Source organism: Podarcis bocagei (assembly GCF_964188305.1).
Source record: "Podarcis bocagei genome assembly, chromosome: 16".
Lineage (NCBI taxonomy): Eukaryota > Metazoa > Chordata > Lepidosauria > Squamata > Lacertidae > Podarcis > Podarcis bocagei.
The window spans coordinates 19,663,752-19,691,348 of record NC_138142.1 but is presented as its reverse complement, the minus strand read 5'-3'; the positions used below and the strand labels follow the sequence as shown (position 1 = coordinate 19,691,348).

General features: G+C 44.8%; 1 protein-coding gene across 16 annotated transcripts in view; it reads right to left on the bottom strand.

Annotated features, from left to right (window-relative positions):
• The window catches only part of GAL3ST1 (galactose-3-O-sulfotransferase 1), a 37,394-nt gene extending 9,797 nt beyond the window's left edge, over positions 1-27,597 (bottom strand). The window contains exons 1-3 of one of the 16 annotated variants that reach the window (XM_081174972.1): positions 25,116-25,319; positions 24,842-24,890; positions 23,270-23,349 (exon numbers count right to left, since the gene is read on the bottom strand). In XM_081174972.1, the coding sequence (XP_081031098.1) occupies positions 23,270-23,320 (51 nt within the window). In that variant the 5' untranslated portion in view covers positions 23,321-23,349; positions 24,842-24,890; positions 25,116-25,319. The other 15 variants (XM_081174965.1, XM_081174966.1, XM_081174967.1 and 12 more) reach the window with 15 other exon arrangements.

Genomic DNA, 27,597 nt, shown 5'->3' with positions numbered 1-27,597 from the left:
CACCAACCAAGCACATACATAGATCAGCACAGGAAGACCGACCTGAAACCATTTTTGATTCCCAAACTGACCAAATGTTTTCTGCAAGGTCAAAGGAAAATGGAAGCGCCTCCCCATTGTATTTTCCTTCACAAATCCTGTCTAAAGGGCACATTTAAGATATGAATAGGGTGTGAGCCTGTGACCTGGCTCAGGAACTAAGTATTTATCATTGCAAAAGACTGGCCAGGCTCCCCAGGCAATCCAATCAAATGATCATTAATCAAGTAACCTGTAAGACGAGATAAACAACATTCAAATTTCTGTTTTAGACTGCCTTTTCTGTGATGTATGTATGATGTTTGTGGGGTGGTGGTCTTGGGTTATACCCCTTCTGTGATCTATGTATGATGTATGGAGGGGTGGTCTTGAGCTCCAGGGCAGGGAATTTAAAATGTTTATATAAGGGCAGGCACACCTTGGTTCTGGGTTATTCCTCCCTCCCTGTTGCAACAGATCAATAAAGATCAGGCTTACTAGCTGCTTTGCTTCTCGATATTCTCTGGTTGGCCTCTGTTATTTTCTCCTGCCAATGGGGAACCTACAAAGGACTCCATAAGGGCTCTTGTGTCCCCCATAAGGGAATAAGGGCAGATTTTGTTTACAAGAGGGGAATCCACATCTTACAGCATGGTCATCGCAAGAGAGGCTTGTTCCTACAGCAGTGCAACACTCAGTCCAAGGCATCTCTCCTAAATCTGCCGTTCCTTAAAAAATAAGCCTCTGCAATTCAGTTGCATTCTACCTGTCAGTTCTTTGGATGCTATTAAGTACTGTGATAGGAATTTTGAGGTCTTAGATATATGTTAAATGTTCATAAGTGTACCAACCAAGCACATACATAGATCAGCACAGGAAGACCGACCTGAAACCATTTTGATTCCCAAACTGACCAAATGTTTCCCCTGCAAGGAGGGAGGCGGGGTCAGGGAGCCTTCCCATTGTCTCAGGAATTGAGTAATCAGCATTTTAATGGGTGACAGACTATCAGAAAAGGCAATCAGATAACCTGGCAAACAGGGAAAACAACATTCAAATTTCTGTTTTAGACCGCCTTTTCTGTGATGTAGGTATGATGTATCTGTGGGGTGGTCTTAGGTTACATCCCTTCTGTGATGCATGTATGATGTTTCTGGGGGTTGTCTTGATCTACAGGGTGGCAATTTCAAAAGTCTATATAAGGCCTTGCGCGCCATTGTTCTGGGTTCCTCCTCCCTCATGTGTGTGGTGAGTGAGGACCCTGTTGCAACAGAGCAATAAAGATCAGGCTTACTAGCTGCTTTGCTTCTTAATATTCTCTGGTTGGCCTCTGTTATTTTCTCCTATCAACAGGGAACCTATGTAAGGACTTTATATGGGCTCTCGGATACCCCATAAGGGAAAAAGGGCAGATTTTTGTTTACAACAGTACTACTGGTTAATCCCCTCAGATGTCACCTAACAAAGGAATTTCCCTGATTTTATGAACACGTTGATTGACTAAGATTACAGACTGGTACACACTTAGAACATTTACCTAGGTTTACTCTTCACATGCTAATTGCTGATGCTCAGAAGTGGGTACGCACATTCCAGTACACATGGATCTTAATTACATTCTCAGACTTTGAGAATGTAATAATAATAATAATTGTTATAAGAATTTTAAGGTCTCATATATATATATATATAATGTTCATAAATTTACCAAGCAAGCACATACAAATATGTAAACCATGTCTGAAACCAACAGAAAAGTCCGGAAACCATTTTCTCCCTCCCAAAATGACCTCAAATATTTCTCTGAAAAGTCGAAGGAAATCAGAAATCTCCCCATTGTCTCTTTCACAAATCCTGTATTAAGGGCTCATTTAAGATATGAATAGGGTGTGAGCCTGTGACCCGTGACCTGCATTTAGGAATTGAGTAGGTATCCTAACAAGAGTGGCCAGGATGCCCAGGTAATCCAGTCTGGTAACCTGGCTGACAGAAAGAAACAAAATAAAAAAATTCCTTCCAGTAGCACCTTAAAGACCAACTAAGTTAGTTTTTGGTATGAACTTTCGTGTGCATGCACACTTCTTCAGATACACTGAAACAGAAGTTGCCAGATCCTTCTATATAGTGAGAAGGTGGGGAGGGGTATTACTCAGAAGGGTGGTGGGAATGGGAGATTGGCAGATAGCTGAGATGAGCCCGTTGACGACTCTTAACGACTGCAATAGGTCTTACAGGAAAAGGCAAGGGGTGAGGAGGTGAAAAATGGCTTAGTCATGTATAATGAGATAAGAATCCAATGTCTTTGTTCAGGCCAGGTCTCTCCATGGTTTTAAGTTTGGTAATGAGTTGCAATTCAGCAGCTTCTCTTTCCAGTCTATTTCTGAAATTCCTTTGTAGTAAAACAGCTACTTTGAGATCTTGTATAGAATGTCCTGGGAGATTGAAGTGTTCTCCTACTGGTTTCTCTGTTTTGTGATTCTTGATGTCAGATTTATTTTGACTATGGCAGACCAACACGGCTACCTATCTGTAACTAGAAAGAAACAACACACCCAGATTTCCACCCCCTCTCTGATGGGGTGGGTCTTGGGCCACAGCCCTTCTGTGATGTATGTATGATGTTTCTAGGGGTGGTCTTGGACTCCAGGACGGGCAATTTAAAATGTCTATATAAGGGCTTGTGCACATGGCTCGGGGTCCCTCCCCCCCTTCCTGTGTGTGTGGGGGAGTACCCAATTTCAACAGCTTTAATAAAGATCAGACATACTAGCTGCTTTGCTTCTCAATATTCTCTGGTTGGTCTCTGTTATTTTCTTCAACCGATAGAGAACCTACAAAAGGACTCTATATGGGCTCTTGGTTACCCCATAAGAGGAAGGGAGCAGTTTTTTTCTCATAACATCATCATCATCATCATCTACTTATACAATGCCCATCTGGGTGTGTTTCCCCAGCCAGATTAATATCTATGTGTAATTAAAATCCATATTAGTGTATTTTTGGTCTGGGAAACCCAGCCAGATGGGCGGGATACAAATAAATAATAATAATAATAATAATAATAATAATAATAATAATTATTATTATTATTATTATTATTATTATTATTATTTGTAAGATCCACAGTCTTTACACATAATCACTATTTAAACAGCTCAAACTCCTTGCATAATACACAGTCTTACAGCACATCTCAGTTACAACATAGAAGTTTTAACTAAATCCTAATATTTACTTAACCTAAACATTCAGCACCACAGATCTATTACAGCACCTAATGAAGGTGCCAGGCAAGGCTTCCTGGGAATGGCATTCCACAATTTGGGGGGGGGGGGCTGCAGAAAAGGCTTGTTCTCATGTTGCAACCCTCCAGAACTCTTGCGGAAGAGGCACACAAAGAAGGGCCTCAGATGATGATCGCAGGGTCCGGGTTGGTTCATATGGGGAGAGGCAGTCCTTGAGGTATTGGGTCCTGAGCCCTTTAAGGCTTTATAGCTCAAAACCAACACTTTTAATTGGGCCAGGAAACTAATTGGCAGCCAGTGTAGTCAGGCTGAGATTGGCGTTATATGCTTCAACTGTCTTGCCCCAGTCAGCAGCCTGGCCACTGAATTCTGCACCACTGAAGTTTCCAAGGTGTTGCTGTAGTCCACCGAGGTTAAAGCAGCTAAAGCAGTTAACCAGTTATACTCTAGTCTAGAATATGCCTTCTAGCCGAGTCTAACTTTGGGGACTACAACTTCTGTCAGCCTCAGACTTTGCTCCCATCAGCCTTAGCTTCATACAGCCATGTTGGCTGGAGGGGGGACTGATGGGAGCTGTAGTTCAACACATCTGGAGAGCAGCAGGTTGGCAAAGGCTGGCTTCCTTAATGTTGACTGAGTCATAGCAAGGCAAATATTAGTTCTTGCATGTGGTGGGTAGGTGTCCGGCAGCTCATTTGCCATGAGCAGGTAGCCATCATAGGTTGAGGCTGTCATACACACACAATCTTCCCTCTCTGTTCTGGGGTTCTGGGCTGAGTGAAGTTCACTGTTCCTGTTTGATTCCCCACTGTTTCAGTGACTGCCTTTGCCCTTGCCCTCATTGACAAAGAGACTGCCAAAGTGGTCTGAGTCCTTTCACCCTCCCCACCCAAAACATCTGGAGGGCATCAGGGTGGCAAAGGCTGGGGTAATGGAAGGAACTTCTGCATGGAACACTTTTTATATGCAGTTTCTATTTGGAGTTTGTGGTCTATTTCACCAGCTCGGCTCTCAAAAGGATCTCTTAGATGGAGGTCTAGTCTTGCTACCCCAAAACTCTTGAGGGTGATGACAGGGCACTTGGCTCAAATGCTAGAGACTCAACCCCTTGCACAACCACCAAATAGCCAAAAGGAGGGTTGCAGCTCAGTGGTAGAGCATCTGCTTTGCATGCAGAAGGTCCAAAAATCCAATCCCCAGCAGCATCTCCAGGTAGGGCCGAAAGAGAATGAAACCCTGGAGAACTGCTGCCTGTCAGGGTAGGCAATAATGAGCTACCTGGTCTGATTCAGCAGAAGGCAACTTCCTATGTCCCTATTTAAATCAGCTCTTTATTCAGAAGCATGAGGACTAGGATCTTACTTTATTTTTAGAGCAAGGGCTGTAGATGAATCCCCAGCAGCTCCAGGTCGGGCTGGAAATGCCCCCTGCTTGAAACCATGGAAAGCCACTGCCAGTCAGCATAGAGAGTCACTGAGCCTGTGTGCATGCCATACATTTAAAGCATATACCCCCCCCCCCCACATTCCAGTTCCCAGGACTCTTTGGGAGGTGTTCAATATGCCGACATGGTATAAGGCACCTTCCTACATTCCATTTTTCATCCCTCACCTTTTCTTCAAAAATACATTTTAATTGCCCCACATCATTAAAGAACAGATAGATATATAAGACAAATAAATGGTTACAACAAATGATCAAAATCTATACATCAAAACAAAACCCGACAAGGAAGACAATCTAAACCAGCATCATGCGTGTAAATAAAATCAATCCATCAGCTAATTATTAGCTGTCTTTTTGAGAGAGACAATCTAAGGAGGACAGAGCTTTTTGTTTGCCTTGGCGTCCTCGGAAAGTCCAGGGAGAGTGAGGGAGAAAAGATCTCTTTGTTACTTATTTCACCTTTTCCAGCTAGAGAGTAGGAGCCTGCGAGAGATGGCGACACAAAAGCACCCACCAGCAAAGTTATCCAGCTGAGACAGAAAAGGTCAGATGAGAGATTTCTGACATTTCTGAAACTAAAGGGGGAAAGAGAGCACATTCATCCAGAGAGATAAGACTACACACCTATCCACACTTACCTTACACTGTCTAGGCACAAGTCTGTGATTTAAAGCTCTGTGCTGGAGCTTTCCCCAGAAAAACAAGCTCTTAAAAGCTGAAGTGCAATAATTAGCCATTTGGTTTCTCTTGGATTGCTGTTTGCTCTGATTCAGCAGTAAAGGAATGGTTTCCCGGGGTGAAGAAAAGAACACTTGGTTATGGAGCTGTACATTCTTGGAAATCGTGGAGGAAAGGCAAGTGTGGGTAAGCCCCACGTTGGCTATTTCATGGGCTTCCATCCTAATCTGTTGGAGGGGAGGTTAAATGATGCAGCATCAGATCAAGTGTCACCCCCCCCCCCCCGTTTCCCAGTCCATTTTCATGTCACTTTCCTGGTTGCAAAAAGCCTGATCTTTCGCTACAAGTCCAGTTCAAGGGTAAAAGCATTTAGTGGCGCTTTGCTAGAGGCTAGCAAATATATTGCAACCTCTGTTCGACGGTCGGGTGCTGCCAGCTGGAAAAAGGCTTTTATCATATGAGGTCCAGTTAACAACCAAATTGGAGTGGGGGCGGCAGTGTGTGCTTGTGGGATAGCAGCTGGCAACTGATTAGGTTTCCGTTTAAGCATTAACATGCACCTGGAGCTGCCCTGAAAGTGAAGGTATCCAGCTGAAGCCAACGCTTTTTTTCTCCATTATGCTGGCAAGAGCCCCAATTATTGGCCCGGTCATGTAAAAAGGAGTCAAAGGTTTCTAGGGCATATGCAGAATGGCAGCTAAGAACGGAGAGAACTGTTCATTTCGGTAAACTGGGTTCTCATTTTTCCAGCCTGACATTCAGTTCTCCACCTTTCTACAGCAATCTCCATTAAAAAAAATAAAATTAAAAAAATTCCTCATGACAATTTGTCAGCAGTTTAGTGCAAATGCCTAAGAATTTAAGAATGCTGCTGAGTGGAGCCAAAGGAGGCCCACATACAGTAGGAGACTCAGGGTTGTGGGTTTGAGCCCCGTGCTAGGCAAAAAGTTTCCTGCACTGCAGGGAGTTGGACTAGATTACCCTCGTGGTCCCATCCAACTCTACAATTCTACTATTCTATTTTTTTTTATAAAATTGTTATTAGGGTTTTCACATATTTTTAAGACAAACACAAAAACATAAACAACTACAAACAGACACAACACACAAATAACAAGTATAATTTTAGATCCTTAATTTCTTAACCACTTTCCCAGACTTCCCCTCACCTCCCCTTCTTGCATCCCAATTCCAATAATTGACTCAGCAAGTTCTTATCCCCAACTTATACCTTATTAAAATTTTACTTAATTCGTCTTAATTAACCAATTTTAACTTCTAGACCTCATTTTAAACCTCAATACTCAACATTTACCCCTTTTTCTAAGATCGACCCAGATTCCCTTTCACGAATTTCCCAATTTTTATAATAATTACAAAACAAAATAACAAATAAAAGCATATAATTATACCCCCTTTGGATTCCAAAACTTTCACCCCCCCTTCCCTGGTTTCGATCCCCAAAAATTATCCTTCAGTCTATCGGTTATCAGCCTGGATCTCTCACGTCTGAGGCCCTTAAGTCTCTCTCAATCCCTCTCAGCCGGTTTTGTTGACAGTCCTTTATGTTGGACATCAAGTCTCAGAGCAGCTCTGACCCAATAGGATCTATGTTTCTTCCAACCAGACTTCCATATTCAAAGAAGGAGCCCAAGTCCTGTTTCTTACTCTTTTTAAGTCCAAATGTCCCAAATGTCCCAAAAGCTCCAATTTTTGCCTTAATCGAATTTGTAATCCATAGGTCTTCCGAACTCCCCATAGGGAGAAGTCCCCAATCTTCATTCTCCATTTCAAACCAAATTCTCATCATCCAAACCTTGCTTTCCTTATGCTCCATCTTAACAGGCCTCTGGTTGTCCTTTTTCGCCTGCGGCATTTCAGCTCCTCCTTCCCACTCCTCTGAAACAACGCATGTTTCTTCTTTTTCAGCTGCAAACTTTTCTTGAGTCAAGTCCTTAACAGCATCAGCAAATTTGTTTACTTTAAAGTTCAAGGTTGTAACATTTGTAGCCATAACTTCACTCTGCTCTTGCAGCTTTCCCAGGAAAGAAAACATTCTATCCAACTCTGCCTGTATTTTTCCATCTGCAGCCATTGTAATATCTCAGAACCCCCTCTAGAGGGATTCTGGTTACTTAGTATTCTTTCTCCAACAGTCAGGTTATTTTGTTTTTATTTCTTCTTTGTTTTCAAGAGCTTAAAGTCCAATATAACAAAAATAGCCGGCAAAAATGACAAAAAACAAAATTTTCTGACTTTGACAGCTCATTTGACAGCTGTCAAACTCTTTATATATCCTCAACAGGCTCTCTCACGGATCGCTCCCGGATCCCGGGGGGTTACACTTTGGCTCTAACGATCAATTCTAATCCTCCAGCAGAAAACTTATATAGCCAAGTCGTAAAATTAAAAATTTTTGTCTCGAAGAGAGAAAAGTAGTCTCTTGACCTTAGTTATCCAATTCTTGCTTTAAATTATCTGCAAGGGGGGGAGGCGGACTTCCTTTTGACACCCCCCCTGATCGTACCGAATTCAAATAAAAAGAAATTTTTAACTCCGATTTCCGTATTACTCACGGGTTGTTATTTTTATAGTCCAAATGATCAAGGAAAGAAGTCAGCGCTCTCCGGCCATGGCTTGCGGCTTCACTCCGTGGAAGAAGCGGTCTACTCACAGCACCACGCCGCTCTCCGTCCCCCGCTCCGGAGCCTTTAAAAAGGCTTCTTCGCGGGTCGGAGGGGGCGCAAATGGTGCCCGCCGAGTCACCAAGTCCACAGGCTTCAGCGCCTGTGGTTTCTGAGGGTCCCCGTGTCGCCGCGGCGGCAGGACCCGTCTTCCACAGAGCAGATTCCCTCCGGAGCTCGGAGGGAATCCGCCATTAGCCGATCACGCTAACCCGGAAGTCCCACACAATTCTATTATTCTAGTCCAGCATCTATTCTAGTTTTTGCAGTAGCCAACCAGCGGCAAGCCCACAAGCAGGACCCAAGCATTTAAACCCGCTCCCCCAGTTCTGGAAACTGTAGTTTACACCTCACGGAGTTACAATTCCCAATGCCTTTAAACTACAACTCCCAGGGTTTGGGGGGGCGGGGGCAATGTACATAGCTGATGCCAATGACCAAATTAAGAACATAAAAAGAGCCTGCTATAGTCCCAATAGCTCAACAGCTTTCCTTTCGCACACACTTTTGCTAAGTGTAAACAGTGGGATTATACAAACTCAGAGACATTTACAGTAATCCAAAGACCCTTACAGCTCCAGAAATGATAATCTCTTGATTATCCTTATGCAGAAGGTCCCAGGTTCATTGCGGTCCAGCACCAAGGGCCTTCTGGTGGTTCCCTCCCTCCAAGAAGTGCAAATTCAGTAGGTTCTCCTTTTAATATGAACTGAATAAAATTTCTCCCACAATCAAACTAAACTTCTTGCCAAGGTTGCAACCCATCAATTGCCCTTCTTGGTAGTGGTGCCCTCCTATCAGATGTCAAGGAAATAAACAACTAACTGACTTTTAGAAGACATTTGAAGGCAAGGTTTAGGGAGGTCTAGGGAGGTTTTTAATGTTTGATGTTTTATCATATTTTTTTTAATATTCTGTTGGGAGCCGCCCAGAGCGGCTGGGGAAACCCAGCCAGACGGGCAGGGTATAATTAATAATAATTACCGTATTTTTCGCTCTATAAGATGCACCAGACCATAAGACGCACCTAGTTTTTGGAGGAGGAAAACAATAAAAAAATATTCTGAATCTCAGAAGCCAGAACAGCAAGAGGAATCGCTGCACAGTGAAAGCAGCAATCCCTCTTGCTGTTCTGGCTTCTGGGATACCTGCGCAGCCTGCATTCGCTCCATAAGAAGCACACACATTTCCCCTTACTTTTTAGGAGGGAAAAAGTGAGTCTGATAGAGCAAAAAATACGGTATTTCCTGCCAAAATAATTGCAAATTCTTCAGTGACTCAAAAGCATTCAGATTTGGCATATGAGCTGTGTGCAAATTTATTGAACAGCATCCGAATTTTGAATGTTACTGTGCATATACAAACTCCCAAGAATGGGCTTACTTCCAACAGCACCCTCTCCATATCAGTCTGAAATTGTGGGCACACTATACATTTAAGTACACATAAAGCACATCCTCTATCCCCCCCAATAATCCAGAGAACTGTAGTTTATCCCTTACAGAGCTACAATTCCCAGTACCCTTAATAAACTACAGTTCCTGGGGTGTACTTGAAATGTATGGCATGCATATGACAGAAGCTAGGGTTGAGGGATAGATGCATGGTGCTAGCTGGCTGCATTATGTAGCTGAGATTCTCATCTCAATGAATAATGAATGGAAATTGTAAATAGATCCTGAACTGGGTAACAAGACTCCCTTATTCTTTCCTGACATTCAACACTGCATCGCAGTGTCTTTATGTTGACCTTTCCCTTGGAGGCTGATCCACAGAAAGAACTGGGAACCTGATACAAACTGGAGGGGAAAGAAAGAGAGAGAGGTTGCGGAGCAGAGGAGGAAGGTCCAGCCTCTGCCTGGTTTGGCACACAGGAGACCACCTAGAGCATGGGTAGGCAAACTAAGGCCCGGGGGCCGGATCAGGCCCAATTGCCTTCTAAATCTGGCCCACGGACGGTCCGGGAATCAGCGTGTTTTAATAATAATAATAATAATAATAATAATAATAATAATAATAATAATAATAATAATTTATTATTTGTACCCCGCCCATCTGGCTGGGTTTCCCCAGCCACTCTGGGCGGCTTCCATAGAAACCAAAAAAACACTAAAATATCAGTAGTAGATAGGTAGCCGTGTTGGTCTGCCATAGTCAAAATAAAAAAATTCCTTCCAGTAGCACCTTAAAGACCAACTAAGTTAGTTCTTGGTATGAGCTTTCGTGTGCATGTGTATCTGAAGAAGTGTGCATGCACACGAAAGCTCATACCAAGAACTAACTTAGTTGGTCTTTAAGGTGCTACTGGAAGGAATTTTTTTATTTTGACTAAAATATCATACATTAAAAACTTCCCTGAACAGGGCTGCCTTAAGATGTCTTCTGAATGTCAGGTAGTTGTTTATCGTTTTGACATCTGATGGGAGGGCGTTCCACAGGGTGGGCGCCACTACCGAAAAGGCCCTCTGCCTGGTTCCCTGTAGCTTTGCTTCTTGCAATGAGGGAACCGCCAGAAGGCCCTCGGCGCTGGACCTCAGTGTCCAGGCAGAACGATGGGGGTGGAGACGCTCCTTCAGGTATACTGGGCCAAGGCCGTTTAGGGCTTTAAAGGTCAACACCAGCACTTTGAATTGTGCTCAGAAACGTACTGGGAGCCAATGTAGGTCTTTCAAGACCAGTGTTATGTGGTCTCGGCGGCTGCCCCCAGTCACCAGTCTAGCTGCCGCATTCTGGATTAGCTGTAGTTTCCGAGTCACCTTCAAAGGTAGCCCCACGTAGAGCGCATTGCAGTAGTCCAAGCGGGAGATAACTAGAGCATGCACCACTCTGGCGAGACAGTCCACGGGCAGGTAGGGTCTCAGCCTGCGTACCAGGTGGAGTTGGTAGACAGCTGCCCTGGATACAGAATTAACCTGCGCCTCCATGGACAGCTGTGAGTCCAAAATGACTCCCAAGCTACGCACCTGGTCCTTCAGGGGCACAGTTACCCCATTCAGGACCAGGGAGTCCTCCACACCAGCCCGCCCCCTGTCCCCCAAGAACAGTACTTCTGTCTTGTCAGGATTCAACCTCAATCCATTAGCCGCCATCCATCCTCCAACCGCCTCCAGGTACTCACACAGGACCTTCACCGCCTTCACTGGTTCTGATTTGAAAGAGAGGTAGAGCTGGGTATCATCTGCATATTGATGGACACCCAGTCCAAACCCCCTGATGATCTCTCCCAGCGGCTTCATATAGGTGTTAAAAAGCATGGGGGAGAGGACGGAACCCTGAGGCACCCCACAAGTGAGGGCCCAAGGGTCTGAACACTCATCCCCCACCACCACTTTCTGAACACGGCCCAGGAGGAAGGAGCGAAACCACTGTATAACAGTGCCCCCAGCTCTGTTCTACATGAGTAGAATGTGTCCTTTTATTTAAAATGTACCTCTGGGTTATTTGTGGGCCATAGGAATTCGTTCATTCTCCCCCCCCCAAAAAAAAAAATATAGTCCGGCCCCCTACAAGGTCTGAGGGACAGTGGACCGGCCCCCTGCTGAAAAAGTCTGCTGACCCCTGACCTAGAGCTTTGTGGCACCTCCAGTTTGGCTGCCTTTCTTCATATATTATTTCATGCCACCCAGTGGCAGATCATAATGTACCACTGCCTGGGGTGGGTGCATGGAGTGTGCCCCTGAGGGGGGGCAGGGGGCAGAGGGAGCCCACCGAGGCTCTCATCACAAAACGGGATGTGGTGCACTTGTACACCGCAGCCCAGTGGAGGAGAGGGGTGGCAACGCTGCCACCATCTCTCCTCCACTCCACCCCTGGGTCAGACCTGACCCAGGAGTGGAGCTGCGGCTGGGTGTGAGGAAGCTGTCTCGGCAATGAAGGAGCCTGTCACGGGGGCAACTGATCGCACCCCCTCCAAAAAATGCACCCAGGGCTGTGGCCCGCCCCCCACGCTACACCACTGACACCACCCCAGTCTTTGGGTGGTGCAAGATTCCAGGGGTCCAGGCATTTACCCAGGGTTCATGTTTTCTTCCGAAATGAGGCACAGTGGAGACTGTGGGGTCTTCCCCCTCCCCGCATTTAATCAATCAAAGGCCCATGTGGGTTGATTTCCTTTCTCTGTATTCCATGTCATACTTTGATCGCTTGTAATGAAATCAACATGGTTAAAAAATGCTCTTATCTCACTTTAAATTATTCTTTAGTCACTGAATTCCTTCCCGTTTAGTTTCTGTGCTCTGGTTTCCTTCTGCGGTGTATAATTGAGGAAAAAAGTTACATTTTGGTACGGATGGGGGACAAATGAGTTTCAGTTAGCATTTAAAGATGAACCTATACAGCTCTCACTTTCCAAAACACCACACAAACCAAAACGCAGCCTTGAAAATTCACACAATTTTGCAATGCAGTTCTCTAGCCAGGAGATGTGTCCAACAATGCAGGGTAAACTATGCATAGAAATGAATGCATTAGTGAAAAAGCACACAAAAAATGCAAGATACATGGGGAAATTGCTTTGCCAAAATGTGTATATTAAGCAAAAATGCATATAAAAATGTGTATAAGAAGAGAAATTTGCCCCAGAATTCTGATGAATGTTCAGGAGGACTTATTTTACAAAATTTTCAAACTGATGTGGAACCGTAGAGAACTGGAAAAACAAGAAACAGTGAATCCAGAAGTGTCAGATTCAGCCACCCCTACATTCTGGTAACCCTAAAAGGTAGGAGTTTATCACACACTATCATAGATAATGACCAGAGGGTTGCCTCCATGCTAATGCCATTTTAGTGTTACTTTATTTTTTAAATAGATTTTATTTTGACAAAGCAATAATCATAAATAAATAAGAATAAAAATGTGTACCCCACCACCATCTTTATGATATATGGTTTATTTATACAAGCTGAGCCACGAAGGAGGGGTCCATAGCATTCGCACCCCAAGAGGGTCCTGTTTCTCCCATTGCTGGTGCCTCTAATTCAAACAATCAGCCCACATCATACTCTGACCACCCCCAGCTTGCTACCACTTGCAGACTGACATGCTTCCCCCCTCAGTTACACCACATCTAACTGAAATGCTAAAACTTCCTCCTAACAAAAACTCAGGCACTGTCTTCACACTATTTCAATACTCAGGGTGGAACTTCACTCATCTCCTGCCAACCTAGCAGTTCGAAAGCACGTCAAAGTGCAAGATAAATTGTTACTGCTCCGGCGGGAAGGTAAACGGCGTTTCTGTGCGCTGCTCCGGTTTCGCCAGAAGCGGCTTAGTCACGCTGGCCACATGACCCGGAAAAACTGTCTGCGGGCAAACGTCGGCTCCCTCGGCCAGTAAAGAGAGATGAGTGCCGCAACCCCAGAGTCATTCGCGATTGGACTTAACTGTCAGGGGTCCTGAACCTTTTTTAATCAATTAAACTAGACCCAGGAATTTACGAGAGTCAAGGCTCCCACAAATTCATAACAATATGAACATAAGACTTCTGGCAGGGCAAGATGGTGAGCGTCACGGCCACGTAGATCTCCAGAGGACCGCCAGCACCAACTGTGCTGCCTGGCTATTCCCTGCACTGGCAACACGGCCGCCACCACCACTGTTGTGATGGGGGGGACCAGGAGTGCCCAACGTGACAATCAGGGAGGCCACACGGAGCCCCTAGCCCCCCCCCAGCAGCCTGGACCCCACTGGGACCGGGAGCACCCTACCAACAGCCCAGCTGAACAGAAAACAAAAAGCAAAAAGGAGCACCAGCTTGCCACTGCAGCCACTACCAAGGGAGAGAGGTAGGGGGGTACCAGGAGGGCCAGGGAGGCCATGAGGAATTGCATAGCTTAGCCCTGGCCCAATCCTGAGCCTACGTCCCCGGCTGCTACCGCAAAAAGAGCCTGGGGGGAACCGTGCACTGTAGACCACCCCGGGGAAAACCAAATGCAGCGTGGGACCTCCCTTGCCGGAAAAATATTATTATTATTATTTTCTTTGAATAACTATAATGGTGTCCATGCAGGAGGCCTGAACCACCGAAGGCCGCTCCCTGGGACTGCCACCTTAGTCCTAACCCAGGGACCCAGCATCCAGCCGCCGTAGTGAAATAAAAACTGCCCGTGAGTCAAAATTACCACCAATACATTATTTTAATTACATACACAACCCCCTTTTTTGTTAATACTATTAGTTTTCATTTTTTATTCATTTTCACACACTTTCTATTATTAGTCACTTATTTATTATTATTATTATTATTAAAAAATTAACCCCCCTTTCAAAATTCTTTTTGATTTTCTCCTTAAAAAAACTCCGGTATGAACATAAGAAGAGCCTGCTGGATCAGGCCAGTGGCCAATCTAGTCCAGTATCCTGTTCTTGCAGTGTTCTTGCCAACTGGATGCTTGCAAGCAGGGCTTGAACATGAGTTCTCTCCCCTCCCGTGGCGTCCAACTATTAGCATTCAGAAGCATTTTTGACTCCAAGTGTGGGAGGCATCATAGATGGCAGCCACTGATAGCTCTCTCCTCCAAATGTACCTGTTTGCACAAAGCGAAGCGTCTCTTCTCTTGACATACTCCAAAATGGACTTTCAGGCCTGCCTCGAGGGTTAGATTTACATCTCTCCTGCATACTCTTACTGCCCATCCTCTGTATTGACTTTCAGTGTTAGGGTTAATAATTAATATGCTTCAGAAGGAACTGAACCTGCAGTGACCCAGCCACTCAGGCAGTTCTGGGGGTCCCTTTTTATGCAAGGAACTTACTAGACGTGAGAATCGGTCCCTGCCTCTTGCCCCAATGACAGTATGGTAGCTGTCCGCGAGGGTCAGAAAGAACTACTGCATGTACAATGGGATCTGTTACAAAAGCCGGGTGCCTGCCCCTCTCTCTGCAAAGCGGTGGCAAGAGCCCATGTGCCCCTTTGGAGAACAGAAGACACGGCAGAGACTGTCGTGCTTTAAGAAATATGGTTTATCCACCTTATCCCGCCCTTCAGTCTGCATGGAGGGAGTGCAGATCTTATAGCATGGTCATTTCTAGAGGCAGCACCGCAAACAGCTTTCCCCAAAGATGGCTCTCCCGTCCTCTTCTCTCCCAGAAACCCCTTGCCCTCCCCCAAAGCAGTTACCATGGCAACCTCCCAAATCCCGTCTCTTCTTACACCTGGGGGCAAGAGGGAAGTTCCCTTGTATTGTTAATGGCCTTTATTGTTCTCTTGATTGCTGTAGCTCTGCCAGGTTGGTTTGCATTAGGTGGCACAGCTCTCCAGTTTTTTTTAATCCATATCCCAATTAATAAAAATCCTAGCATTTATTCATTCCTAGGGTTTAGGGGGATTCCCCCCCAAAAAACTATAACCTTCTGGCGGTTCCCTCACTGCGAGAAGCGAAGTTACAGGGAACCAGGCAGAGGGCCTTCTTGGTAGTGGCGCCCGCCCTGTGGAACACCCTCCCACCAGATGTCAAAGGAAAAAACAACTACTAGACTTTTAGGAGACATCTGAAGGCAGCCCTGGTTAGGGAAGCTTTTAATATCTTAAGGACTATTATATTTTAATATTTTGTTGGAAGCCACCCAGAGTGGCTAGGGAAACCCAGCCAGATGGGTGGGGTATAAATAATAAAGTTTATGATTATGATTATTATCATTACCCTTAAACATGCAAAACACAGCCACTCATACCGCAATGTTCACTGCCCCAGAAACAACCACTATTTTACATATTACTATTTTACATATTTACTATTTTACATCACTTTCTCCTGGAAAGACAAGAATAAAGACGATGCCTTTTAGTTGCAGTAAACTGGAACTAAAAGTAAACGAAAGCTTGCACGATATAAATTCAATTGCACATTCACCACTGGGTTGATGAGAGATGGCAATATGCTTCAAAGGTAACCTGTCGTGTTTCATGGCTGAAAAAGGATAGAAACACATCCCATACCACCCAAACCAGTCTGACTCCATTTTCCCGATTCCTGTTTGGGCTTCTGGGTATTCAGTCTAAAACTTTTTCTTTTTAACCTAAGCGCACTATTGACTTTCAGTGTTAGGGTTAATAATTAATATGCTTCAGAAGGAACTGAACCTGCAGTGACCCAGCCACTCAGGCAGTTCTGGGGGTCCCTTTTTATGCAAGGAACTTACTAGACGTGAGAATCGGTCCCTGCCTCTTGCCCCAATGACAGTATGGTAGCTGTCCGCGAGGGTCAGAAAGAACTACTGCATGTACAATGGGATCTGTTACAAAAGCCGGGTGCCTGCCCCTCTCTCTGCAAAGCGGTGGCAAGAGCCCATGTGCCCCTTTGGAGAACAGAAGACACGGCAGAGACTGTCGTGCCTTAAGAAATATGGTTTATCCACCTTATCCCGCCCTTCAGTCTGCATGGAGGGAGTGCAGATCTTATAGCATGGTCATTTCTAGAGGCAGCACCGCAAACAGCTTTCCCCAAAGATGGCTCTCCCGTCCTCTTCTCTCCCAGAAACCCCTTGCCCTCCCCCAAAGCAGTTACCCTGGCAACCTCCCAAATCCTGTCTCTTCTTACACCTGGGGGCAAGAGGGAAGTTCCCTTGTATTGTTAATGGCCTTTATTGTTCTCTTGATAGCTGTAGCTCTGCCAGGTTGGTTTGCATTAGGTGGCACAGCTCTCCAGTTTATGTTTTAATCCATATCCCAATTAATAAAAATCCTAGCATTTATTCATTCCTAGGGTTTAGGGGGATTCCCCCCCCCAATCTATAACCTTCTGGCGGTTCCCTCACTGCGAGAAGCGAAGTTACAGGGAACCAGGCAGAGGGCCTTCTCGGTAGTGGCGCCCGCCCTGTGGAACACCCTCCCACCAGATGTCAAAGGAAAAAACAACTACTAGACTTTTAGGAGACATCTGAAGGCAGCCCTGGTTAGGGAAGCTTGTAATATCTTAAGGACTATTATATTTTAATATTTTGTTGGAAGCTGCCCAGAGTGGCTAGGGAAACCCAGCCAGATGGGTGGGGTATAAATAATAAAGTTTATGATTATGATTATTATCATTACCCTTAAACATGCAAAACACAGCCACTCATACAGCAATGTTCACTGCCCCAGAAACAACCACTATTTTACATCACTTTCTACATCACTTTTCCTGCTAACTGGCAGGAAAATGCAAGTAGAGGAAGAAATAAATAAATAAATAAATAAATGCAAAACCTGTGCACAAAAGATTCAATTTCAGCCAGTATTCGCCAGGGCTAAGTCCCACACCGTTAAGCATGGAACATGCTGAATAATAAGAGAGGAAAGAGTTTCTCAGAGCAGGTACACACAGTGCAATTTCTTCACATCATGCAAATACACGGAAATATTCACAAATGCCCGTCAGTTTGCGGCACACAATCTCTAGCTATTACTAGACATCACCTTCAGCCCAATTCCCAACCCATCTCCCATCTCCTCAGCCCCTCCTCTTCTCATTGCCTTACTCGCCCCTCTGTTGCCGGCAACACAGCATAACAAACAGCCTGGCTTTGTACTTCACCTTTCCCTCAGTTTAAGCACCTTCCAGCAAACCTTCCTTCGCCCTGCCACCACCAAAGCAGAGTTTGCCAGGGAAACTTTGGGATGCTTCTCCGACATGGGATGGCCTCTCCGCTAGCAGATCTGCTTACAGCATCCTAGAAACCCTCTGCCGGTGTTGGCAAGCCTTGGCCAAAGAGGGAGGTCTTTGCTGGAGCTGAGAGGACCCTCAGGAAGGCCCACCACCACTGCCGCCAAGGGCTCTTCACCTCATTGCAAGGACCAGCTTCCTCTTTTGGGAAGCTTGTAGGAGCCTTCCACTGTCTCCCAGGAGGACAAGAGTTCTGGAAATGAACTCTCGCTGCTGCTGCTCCTGCTGCAACCCAGGCTGACTCTCCTAGCTTTGCCTCTCTCTTCCCACGTCAGGGAACACAGAGAATTCTTTCACAACGGGCTCCCAAGCCAGCTCCAAGAACAACAGCATCGTTTGTATGTCTCTGCCGTGCTGGTATCAACAAAGACATTGTCCCTGCCATCACTGCCTTCTTTTCCCTGGCTCTCCTGCTAAGAGCAGCAAAATCCAGCAAGTCTTCTCCACAGCTCAGCCTACCATAGCCAAATCAGCTGAAAGCATGGAAAATAAAATAAATATGTGGCTCAGAGGCCAGCAGAAGACTCACATTAGGTGGCAAAGAAGGCAAGACTGCACCAGGTTTATATGTTGGTTTATGGGCGAGGACTGGCAACTGTTTCTATGTCAGCTGAGATTTCAGTAAATATACCCCCGCTCTGCTTCCATTCAATAAGAAGGTGGGGCTTGCACAAACAGGAGCATACCATCACTCTAGAGGACCATTTTTTATGGAAGCCAAAGGTACCGCTCTACATATAAAGAAGTGGGATCTACAGGTTCGGGAAAACCTTAAGATTTGCAGAAGCGTAGAAAATATTGGGGGGAGGAGTTATGATGGGCTAGGGACCCCCAAAACAGCACAATGCAAGCTGGAACATGTTCAGTGGCCATAGATTTTTGACTGACTGTTGGGGGCTGTAGGGGCAGGTATGGTATACTAGTTGAGGCAGGAAATAGAGTGAAGCATCCCACTTGTGGACTTATTGATGGCCTCATCTGCTGACTGCTGGAACTTGTTCTTATATTATAGAGTAACAGCCCTCACCTTAAAGACTTTAAAGAAAGATCCAACAATTTTTTATGAGGCCTTTGTTTGTTTTGGTAATAACAAACAGCACATATAAAAACAAACAGCACATATAAAAACTACTTAAACAAGGTATTAAAGAAGGAGAGGAGAACCGCCAGCCTGTGGGGCAAATCTGGTCCACAAGGCTGTTTCCCCTAAACCACAAAACATAAAAAGCCATGTAAAAGGATCAAATTGAGAACATATAGGTAAAGGGATCCCTGACCATTTGGTCCAGTCGTGACCGACTCTGGGGTTGTGGCGCTCATCTCGCTTTATTGGCCGAGGGAGCCGGCGTACAGCTTCTGGGTCATGTGGCCAGCATGACTAAGCAACTTCTGGCGAACCAGAGCAGCGCACGGAAACGCCGTTTACCTTCCCGATGGAGCGGTACCTATTTATCTACTTGCACTTTGACATGCTTTCGAACTGCTAGGTGGGCAGGAGCTGGGACCGAGCAACAGGAGCTCACCCTGTCGCGGGGATTCGAACCGCAGACCTTCTGATCGGCAAGTCCTAGGCTCTGTGGTTTAACCCACAGCGCCACCCGTGTTACACACACACACACACACACACACATTCTCTGCCCAGCTGCTGCTGCTGTTCTCAAAGTCATGATCTGGGAAAGGCTGCTAGGGTTGGAGGCTGAGGCAAGGCAGGTGGAAAGAGCCATTGCCTGATGAACAGTTGAAAGTGTCTCTCCCTTCCCTGCACGATTAGGAAACTAGCCTTAGGGCTGGGCTTAATCACTTTGATTCTGCCGCAACATTTCTTTTTGAAACTGCAGCCTGCCTTGCCTCTAACTTCAACATTTTATGAACGGGTCTGGTTGTAGCCCTTTAGCAGGGCCAAGGATGCTCTTTCCCAAGGGCTTCAGTCTATGAAGAGGCTGTGGTTTTGTTCATCGGAAACAAATGGTTCCTTTTGCTGTTAGACGAGTGGCGGGGATCACCGGAGAGGCAGCCCGCTGGCTCCTTTGTTCTCAATGAGCAAGATGATGGGGGCTGAAAGAGGAGGGTGCTCTTTCCGGCCACATGGCGGCAGTGGAGCCTTGCCCCCATCCACTGGGACTGCCAAAGACATCACCCCATCTTCTACTGTGCAGAATGAGATGCATTGTGCAGTTGGCACCAGCCTGGGCTTTAGCCTGTCAGACTGAAATCAAGAGCAACTATTTTAAAGGGATGACACCAGTGGTGTAGCGATCCACAATTGCAGGGGTGGGGTCATGGGTCAAAGACACATTATTATTCCTCTTGCGGCAGAATGCCTGTCTCCTACAGCCGCCCAATCAGCATGAAACAGGACCTTTTTTAGCCACTGTATGCTCCAAAGAGAAGCATTTAGGGAAACGGAAAACAACAGATGCTTCCGTTTCAAGAGAATGATGTGCAAGTTCTTTTATGCGCAATGGAACTTCAAGGAAAACACAAGTTGCTCTGAAATAAGATATTGGAGCCCTCCAAAACATTTGCCCATGTACGTGCACAGGAAATAGTAGATTTGTCCGAAATGCAACACCTGGATTGTTCTGATGCAACTCTAATGATGACTTTTGTGTAATTACGAGGTTATTGTATAATCTTAGGTAAAGGTAAAGGTACCCCTGCCCGTACGGGCCAGTCGTGTCCGACTCTAGGGTTGTGCGCCCATCTCACTTAAGAGGCCGGGGGCCGGCGCTGTCCGGAGACACTTCCAGGTCTCGTGGCCAGTGTGACGAAGCTGCTCTGGCAAGCCTGCACCAGCGCAGCACACGGAAACGCTGTTCACCTTCCCGCTATAAAGCGGTACCTATTTATCTACTTGCACTTAGGGGTGCTTTCGAACTGCTAGGTGGGCAGGAGCTGGGACCGAAAGATGGGAGCTAACCCTGCCACGGGGATTCGAACCGCCGACCATGCGATCGGCAAGCCCTAGGCGCTGAGGTTTTACCCACAGCGCCACCTGCGTCCCTTTCTATAATCTTTGTATAATCTTAGAAGTTTGTATAATCTTAGATAGGGTCTGGGTTTGCCTACCATGAAGGGACCTCTGACCTTCTGAATTTTGGGGAGGCCATGATTTTTCAGAGTGGCATCATAGTGCTTTAAATGCTGTTGGGGCCAAATATTGCAGGTCTCTAGCTTTAAGCCCTTGCGATCCTCTTACTGTTCCCTTTCTAACACTCTCATGTTATATTTATTTCATAATTAATTTCATGAAATGTATATACCGCTTGATGGTAAAATGAAACAAAATGCAAAGGGCTTGAGAGAAAGAGGACGTGCCAGAGAGACAGCCACTGTTTAAATGGCTCAAATCTGCAAGCCTAGGAACAGCCCACCCACCACTGCTGACTAGCTAAGGAATGGGGGAAATTCTATGGACAGGCTGGGTGCCCACGTGTCATTTCGTTAAGAAGACACAGTGAGGAGGGCCCCATATCAGTGCTCTGTACTTTTGATCAGATTGGATGGCCGCCAGCTCCTATCTGCTGCCAGTCAGGAGTTCTGCTGGACTGAAAGGAACAGTTTTGTGGACTGCAAAGAATCCAACTCAGGCTTGAAAAATGTGGGTGCCAACAAAACAAAGCACTGCAAACAGAGTCAATTGCTTTTGTGATTCTTCACAGAGCATATTTCTCTGCAGAACTCAGTACTGACTTTGTAGGTTTGTATTCATAAAGTTATCACTCTTCATTTTCTAGCCTTCGTGGTTAATGGGATTAGGGGAAGGGCTGTAGTTCAGTGGTAGAGCACCTGCTTTGCATACAGAAGGTTTCAATCCCTGGCATCTCCAGGTAGGGTTGGGAATGTCTCCTGTCTGAAAACCCTGGAGAGCAGCTTCCAGACAAATGGTCAGTAGATGGACCAGTGGTCTCACCCAATACAAGGCAACTTCCTATGTTCCATTATGTTTGGAAGTTGTGTCAGTGAAAGTGCTCAAAAGGAAAAGCTTCAGAAGGCTAATCCCGTTCACACCCAATCGCAATTGTCAACCATGTTCCTATCACTCAGGTTGCAAAGCAGACCAATGAGGGGTGTGAACTACGGACATACCAAAGGAAAATAAAAGAGGATTGTGATAGCGAAACATTGGAAATTTAATACAATACCAACAAAAGAATGGCTCTCAAAACTAAGTGAATATCTAGAACTTGCCAAATTAATAGACCTAATAAGAAATCACTCAAAAGAAAGATTAAGGAGAGAATGGGATGTTTTTATAAATTACATGGAAAAAGAAGGCTTCCAGAGCATCACTTGGCTTAGCGTAAGTTGAATTCCACTGACAATCAGACGGTTTCTCCAAGACTTACCATCTAAATACAGTTATCTGAGGGGCAAATTGATGTACTAAGTATGTTCATGGATAGTGGGAAGTCATGATTCGAATTAACGAGTCAAGCCAAAGCTGTGTAAAGAAGGCTTCTACTCCCTATGTAGAAGTTACTTTGAAAATATTTGTTTTTTGAAGTTAGTTATCCATTTTTTGTTTTTATTCTTTTTCTGTTTTCTTCCCCCTCCCTTTTTATTTATTTTTTATTTTCATTTTATTAATGTATAATGGATGTATCTACATGTTTGCAATAAAGGATTTTTTTAAAAAAGGTTAAAAAAGAGGGGTGTGAACTGAGGAGATGGAGTGTGGCCTAGGGATAGCTCTGAGGGCCAGATTCGAAGGACTGGGGGCCACATTTGTCTCCTGGGTCTGAGGTTCTGAGCATCTGGGTCGATAGGGACTTCTGACAAGAGTTTCACAAGATCGTTTTTTGATAGCACGGCCTACTCCATGTATTCCAAGTTCTTATTCAGGTAGACCTTTCCAGAAGAATGTGTAGCCTCCTTTTTCTTCCTTCAGTTGTCCCTTCTAGGGGGCAGTGGACATGTCTTTCACCACTGGATAGCTTCAAGAAAAATGCAGAGAGCAAAACCAACCACTATATATGGTGTTTATTGACCTGACTAAGGCCTTTGATACTGTAAATCATAATGCCCTGTGGACTGTCCTTCTGAAAGCTGCCCAAATAAATTAGTGAACATCCTTTGGCTCCTCCATGATAATATGACAGCAACAATCACAGGTAACAATGGCTCTCAAAGTGAACCATTCATGGTGGGATCAAGTGTTAAACAGGGTTGTGTTATTGCCCCAACTCTATTTATTATTTTCATTGCCATGATCCTACACTTTGTTGAAGGGAAACTCCCCACTGGAGTAGAAATCATATATCAAACAGATGGAAAGCTCTTTAATCTGAGTAGGCTGAAAACAAAGATTAAGGTTACCATAACTTCCGTCATAGAGTTTAAGTATGCTGATAACAATGTAGTGTGTGCACACTCAGAGGATGACCTCCAAAACATCCTAAATATCTTTGCAGATGCTTATGAAAAGCTTGGCCTATTGCTCAACATCCAGAAAACCCAAGAGCTGCACCAACAAGCACAAAACAACCTCTCTGCAGTGCCACAAATCCAACTCAGTAGTGTAACGCTGGAAAGTGTTGACCACTTCTCCTACCTGGGCAGTTATCTTTCCACAAGGGCTGACATTGAGGCCGAAATCCAGCATCACCTGAGCTCTGAGAGTGCAATTTTCTCCTGATTGAAGTGCAGAGTGTTTGAAGACCAGAACATTCATAGGGAAACCAAAATGCTTGTTTACAAAGCTATTGTACTACCAACTTTACTGTATGCTTGTGAAACATGGACCACTTACAAAAGCCATCTCCAACTGCTTGAAAGATTCCAACAACGGTGTCTCCAAAAAATTGTACACATCACTTGGGAAGACTGGCAAACAATGCCAGTGTACTGGAAGGAAGGAAGATCACCAGTGTTGAAGCAATGATTCTTCAACATAAACTTCATTGAACTGGTGATGTTGTTCGGATGCATGATTATTGTCTTCCAAAGCAACTACTCTATTCCAAACTTAAAAATGGAAAGCGTAATGCTAGTGGTCAACAAAAGAGGTTTAAAGACTCAAGGCAAATTTTTAAAAAAAGTAGTCTAAACACTGACAAGTGGGAAACACTGGTCGTGAGCACTCCATTTGGAGAACAGCCTTTACCAAAGGTGCCATGGACTTTGAAGTCGCTCAAACGCAGGATGAAAGAAAAAACAAGCTAAGAGAAAGGCACATTTGGCAAACCCTCACCGTGATCAACTCCTGCCCAGAAACCTATGTCCCCAGTGTGGAAGGACGTGTGGATCCAGAATTGGCCTCCACAGTCACTTACGGACTCACCGTTAAGACCACGTTTATGGAAGACAATCTTAGTCAGCTACAAGTTATCGCCAAAGAGGATGAGGAAGAAGAAGAAGAAGATTTCTGGGCATGTTGCAAGACACTATCTCGTTCCCAAGCCCTGTTTCACCCCTGGGGATGAGGTACTAGGCAGCATGGATGCAGCTTGAAACCTTCTGCATTTCATCAAACACTTGATTGGGCCTTATCTCTTCACCTCTCCCCAAGGTTTTATTCCAGTGACAAATCAGTGGATCTTTCCTCCAATTCTTTCCCCCAAGTTTTCTGTAAGCTGGCAACATGAAAGCTCTAGTAATAGGTAATGATGAAAGATGATGAAAATAGTTCACAATGAAAATGTATGCCATATTTATTTACTCAGAATAATAAATAATAATATTTTTTTTTATTTATATCCCGCCCTCCCCAGCCGAAGCCAGGCTCAGGGCGGCTAACAACAGTAAAATAATACAACATTCTAAAAGTCTTGGGACAAAAACTCCTTTCTTAAAACCCCAAAGAGCTACTGCCAGCCAGTGTAGGCAGTACTGGGATCCAGGTGGACCAATGTTCTGCCAATGAAATTTTTTTTCATGAGACATCTTGAGCATGCCCTTAGCATTTTCTTGGGACGAAACTTACATTTTTGGTGCCAGGAATACAAAATGGTCTGAATAAGGGAGTCCACCTGAACAGAATGATGATATGTTTCATAATTCAACTCCTGATATTTCAATATTTCTGCTGTCTGGGACAACATATTCCAGGGCCAACCAAGCTGTCATCTCTATTTCAGGGAGATAAATTATTGCCTTCACTACAATGGACCAAATGATCAATTACCTTGAAAGCTATCACTGAATCACCTGAATCACTCCTGTCCTCCTGAGAGCTACAAAAAATGGAAAGGGATCAATCAGATATGAAGTATTTTGGCTTTCATGACATCGCAGGTGTTGTATCTCAGTTGTATAATTCATTTTATATTCAAAACTGCTTATAATCACAATTTTTCCCCTGGTAGAAAGAACAAAAACAGCCCTGTCTATGAAATTTCACACAATCACTAGGTCTTAAAAATTATTCCCTTATAATATTACAGATTGCGGAAATTCACCAGGGTGACCAAGGCTATCCTCTAGCCCGAAACCACAACAGAACTGAGATGGAATGGATCCAAATAATTTAAACCGATGAGGCGTCAGCATGGATTAAGTTAGGGCTAGTTGGAAAGTAAAAACAGTCTGCCATGGGTCAATTTCTGGCGTAGCAACCATGACTCTCCCATTTTAGCACTGGTCACACCAAACTGAGCTTGCCTTTTTCAGCTCCCGCCCAACACCCCACTACCACTACTAGGCCTCACTCGCTCCTGCGGCTCAAGAAACAAACAAAATAGAAGATAATAAACAGCAGGAGTACAACCCCAGTCCTCAATATAATTAATGATGGGGGTGAAGAATACCCCAAACTGTGTCAAATCGTAGCTTTGAGACCAGAAAGGGAGGGGGAAAGCTAAATTTCCTCCCCTCCAAAATAATAATTACCCCAAACTGTGCCAAATTGTTGCTTTGAGGCTAGAAGGGGGGGCGGGGGAGCTAAACAAATAAATCCTCCCCTCAGTAGCAGTAGTAATAATAACAATAATAATAACCCCAAACTGTGTCATATTATAGCTTTGAGAACAGAAAGCTAAATAAATTAATAATAATAATAATAATAATAATAATAATAATAATAATAATAATAATAATAATTACTCTGAACAGTGTCTAACTGTAGCTTTGAGACTAGAAAGTCATGAAAAAGCAAGATGGATGGAGAGAGAGAGAGAGAGAGAGAGAGCCTCCCCAAAGTTCGCAAACAGGCCTTGCTCTTTTTCCTGCTCAGAAAGCCACTCTGAGATGCAGAAAATCATTATATTAAGATCCACAAAGTGGGGGGAGGGAAGTCAAAGGGGATTATATGTTTATGTTTTTATTTCGCTTGTATATGTAAAATAGAAAATGGAAAAAGAAAAAAGAAAGAGAGAAAAAGAAAGCCACTCTGAGGCCCCAAGGAGACCAGGGCTGCAAAATTCCATTTGGCCTCTGCCATGCCTTAGAATCAGAGCCAGAGCTTTCACTTCTCTTGGCCTACTCCAATCTGCGGCCTGGTCACAACCACTTCTGCCCTATTTGCGGATTTGTATTGCATACCCTCCAGCATTTATCAGATGAAAATAGGGAAGTCCTATTCTGCATAAGGAAGCTTCTTCTACGTTTGATCTCCCACACACATTGCCATCATATACACACCTACATGGGTCACCTTGAGCCAATACTGTGGGATTTACTTCTGAATAGGCAGTGTAGGGCTCAATTTACAATAAAGGAATAGGCACTCCACGCACTTAAAAATGGCTGGCTGCTGAAGCCTGGCAAGTCAATAATTTAAAGCGGACTGGTTACGTTTTACCTTCAGAATTATAGCAAGGGCCTCATATGCCAGCTTCATCACTTCCTTAGTTTGGTACAGGTATTTTATTGGTCAGTACAGTATAAGCAGGACTCTGTTTTTGCACCTAAACACACACACACACACCACTTTTAATCGTTCTCCGAGATGTGGAGAGGAGGAAAAAGGAAAATCATGAAATTCCTGGATCAAGTCGGAAACCATGATGGCTTCTGTAATTCCGGGACTGTCCCTGGAAAATCGGGACACTTTGGAGGGTGTGCATTTGCGCCCCCATGTTTTACTCTGGATTGATGAATGCAGAAGCATTGATTAGCATTGCTGTGGAGTAGGATCTCTCATGACTCCACATACGTGCACATGCTGTTTATTACATATTCTCCAACATGCCACCATTGAAAACAGGGACATGATTATGACACAGAAATACTCCCAAAAGCTGCAAAAGCCATAGAGGCACCGCACCTTTCCAACAGCTTGTGGTCAGACTGGACCCTTACCAGAGTACCAAATGTGTACTGAAGGAACTTCTGATATCACAAATGCAATTGTCAAGAGTGTGTCTTGTGTGTAACTTTTCTCCACTTCCCATGGAATGGGAAGCATGGAAGTAACGCTGCCGCCCCCCTTTTTCAACTGCAGGGGGAGTAGATTGGTGTAGGCTTTCACCTTGCTGCCATCTGGCCACACACACCCTTTGCAAGACATGCCTCACATATTTGACAATGACCTGTTCAAGCACCTTGTTTTGCTCCTCCTCTTTGCCCCTCATATCAAAGGTGCCAGGGTCCTGATTCTGCAAAAAAAGAATCAACATGGCAGCAACACAAAGCAAGGAACAGGACTGTTTCTACCTTGAGGGCCATAGTTCAAGGACACAGGACCTGCTTTGCCTGAAGGTCCATGGTTTAATTATCGGCACCTCCAGGTAGGGTCTGTCTGAATTCCTGCCAGTCAAGTATTGACAATACAGAGCTAGATGGACCAATGGGATAAACATGGTCACAGAATCACAGTGTTTGAAGGGACCCTGTGAATCATCTAGTCCAACTCCCTGCAATGCAGGAATACGTAGCTGTCCCATATGGGGATCAAACCTGCAACCTTGGTGTTATCAGTACCATGCTCTAATCTAACCATCC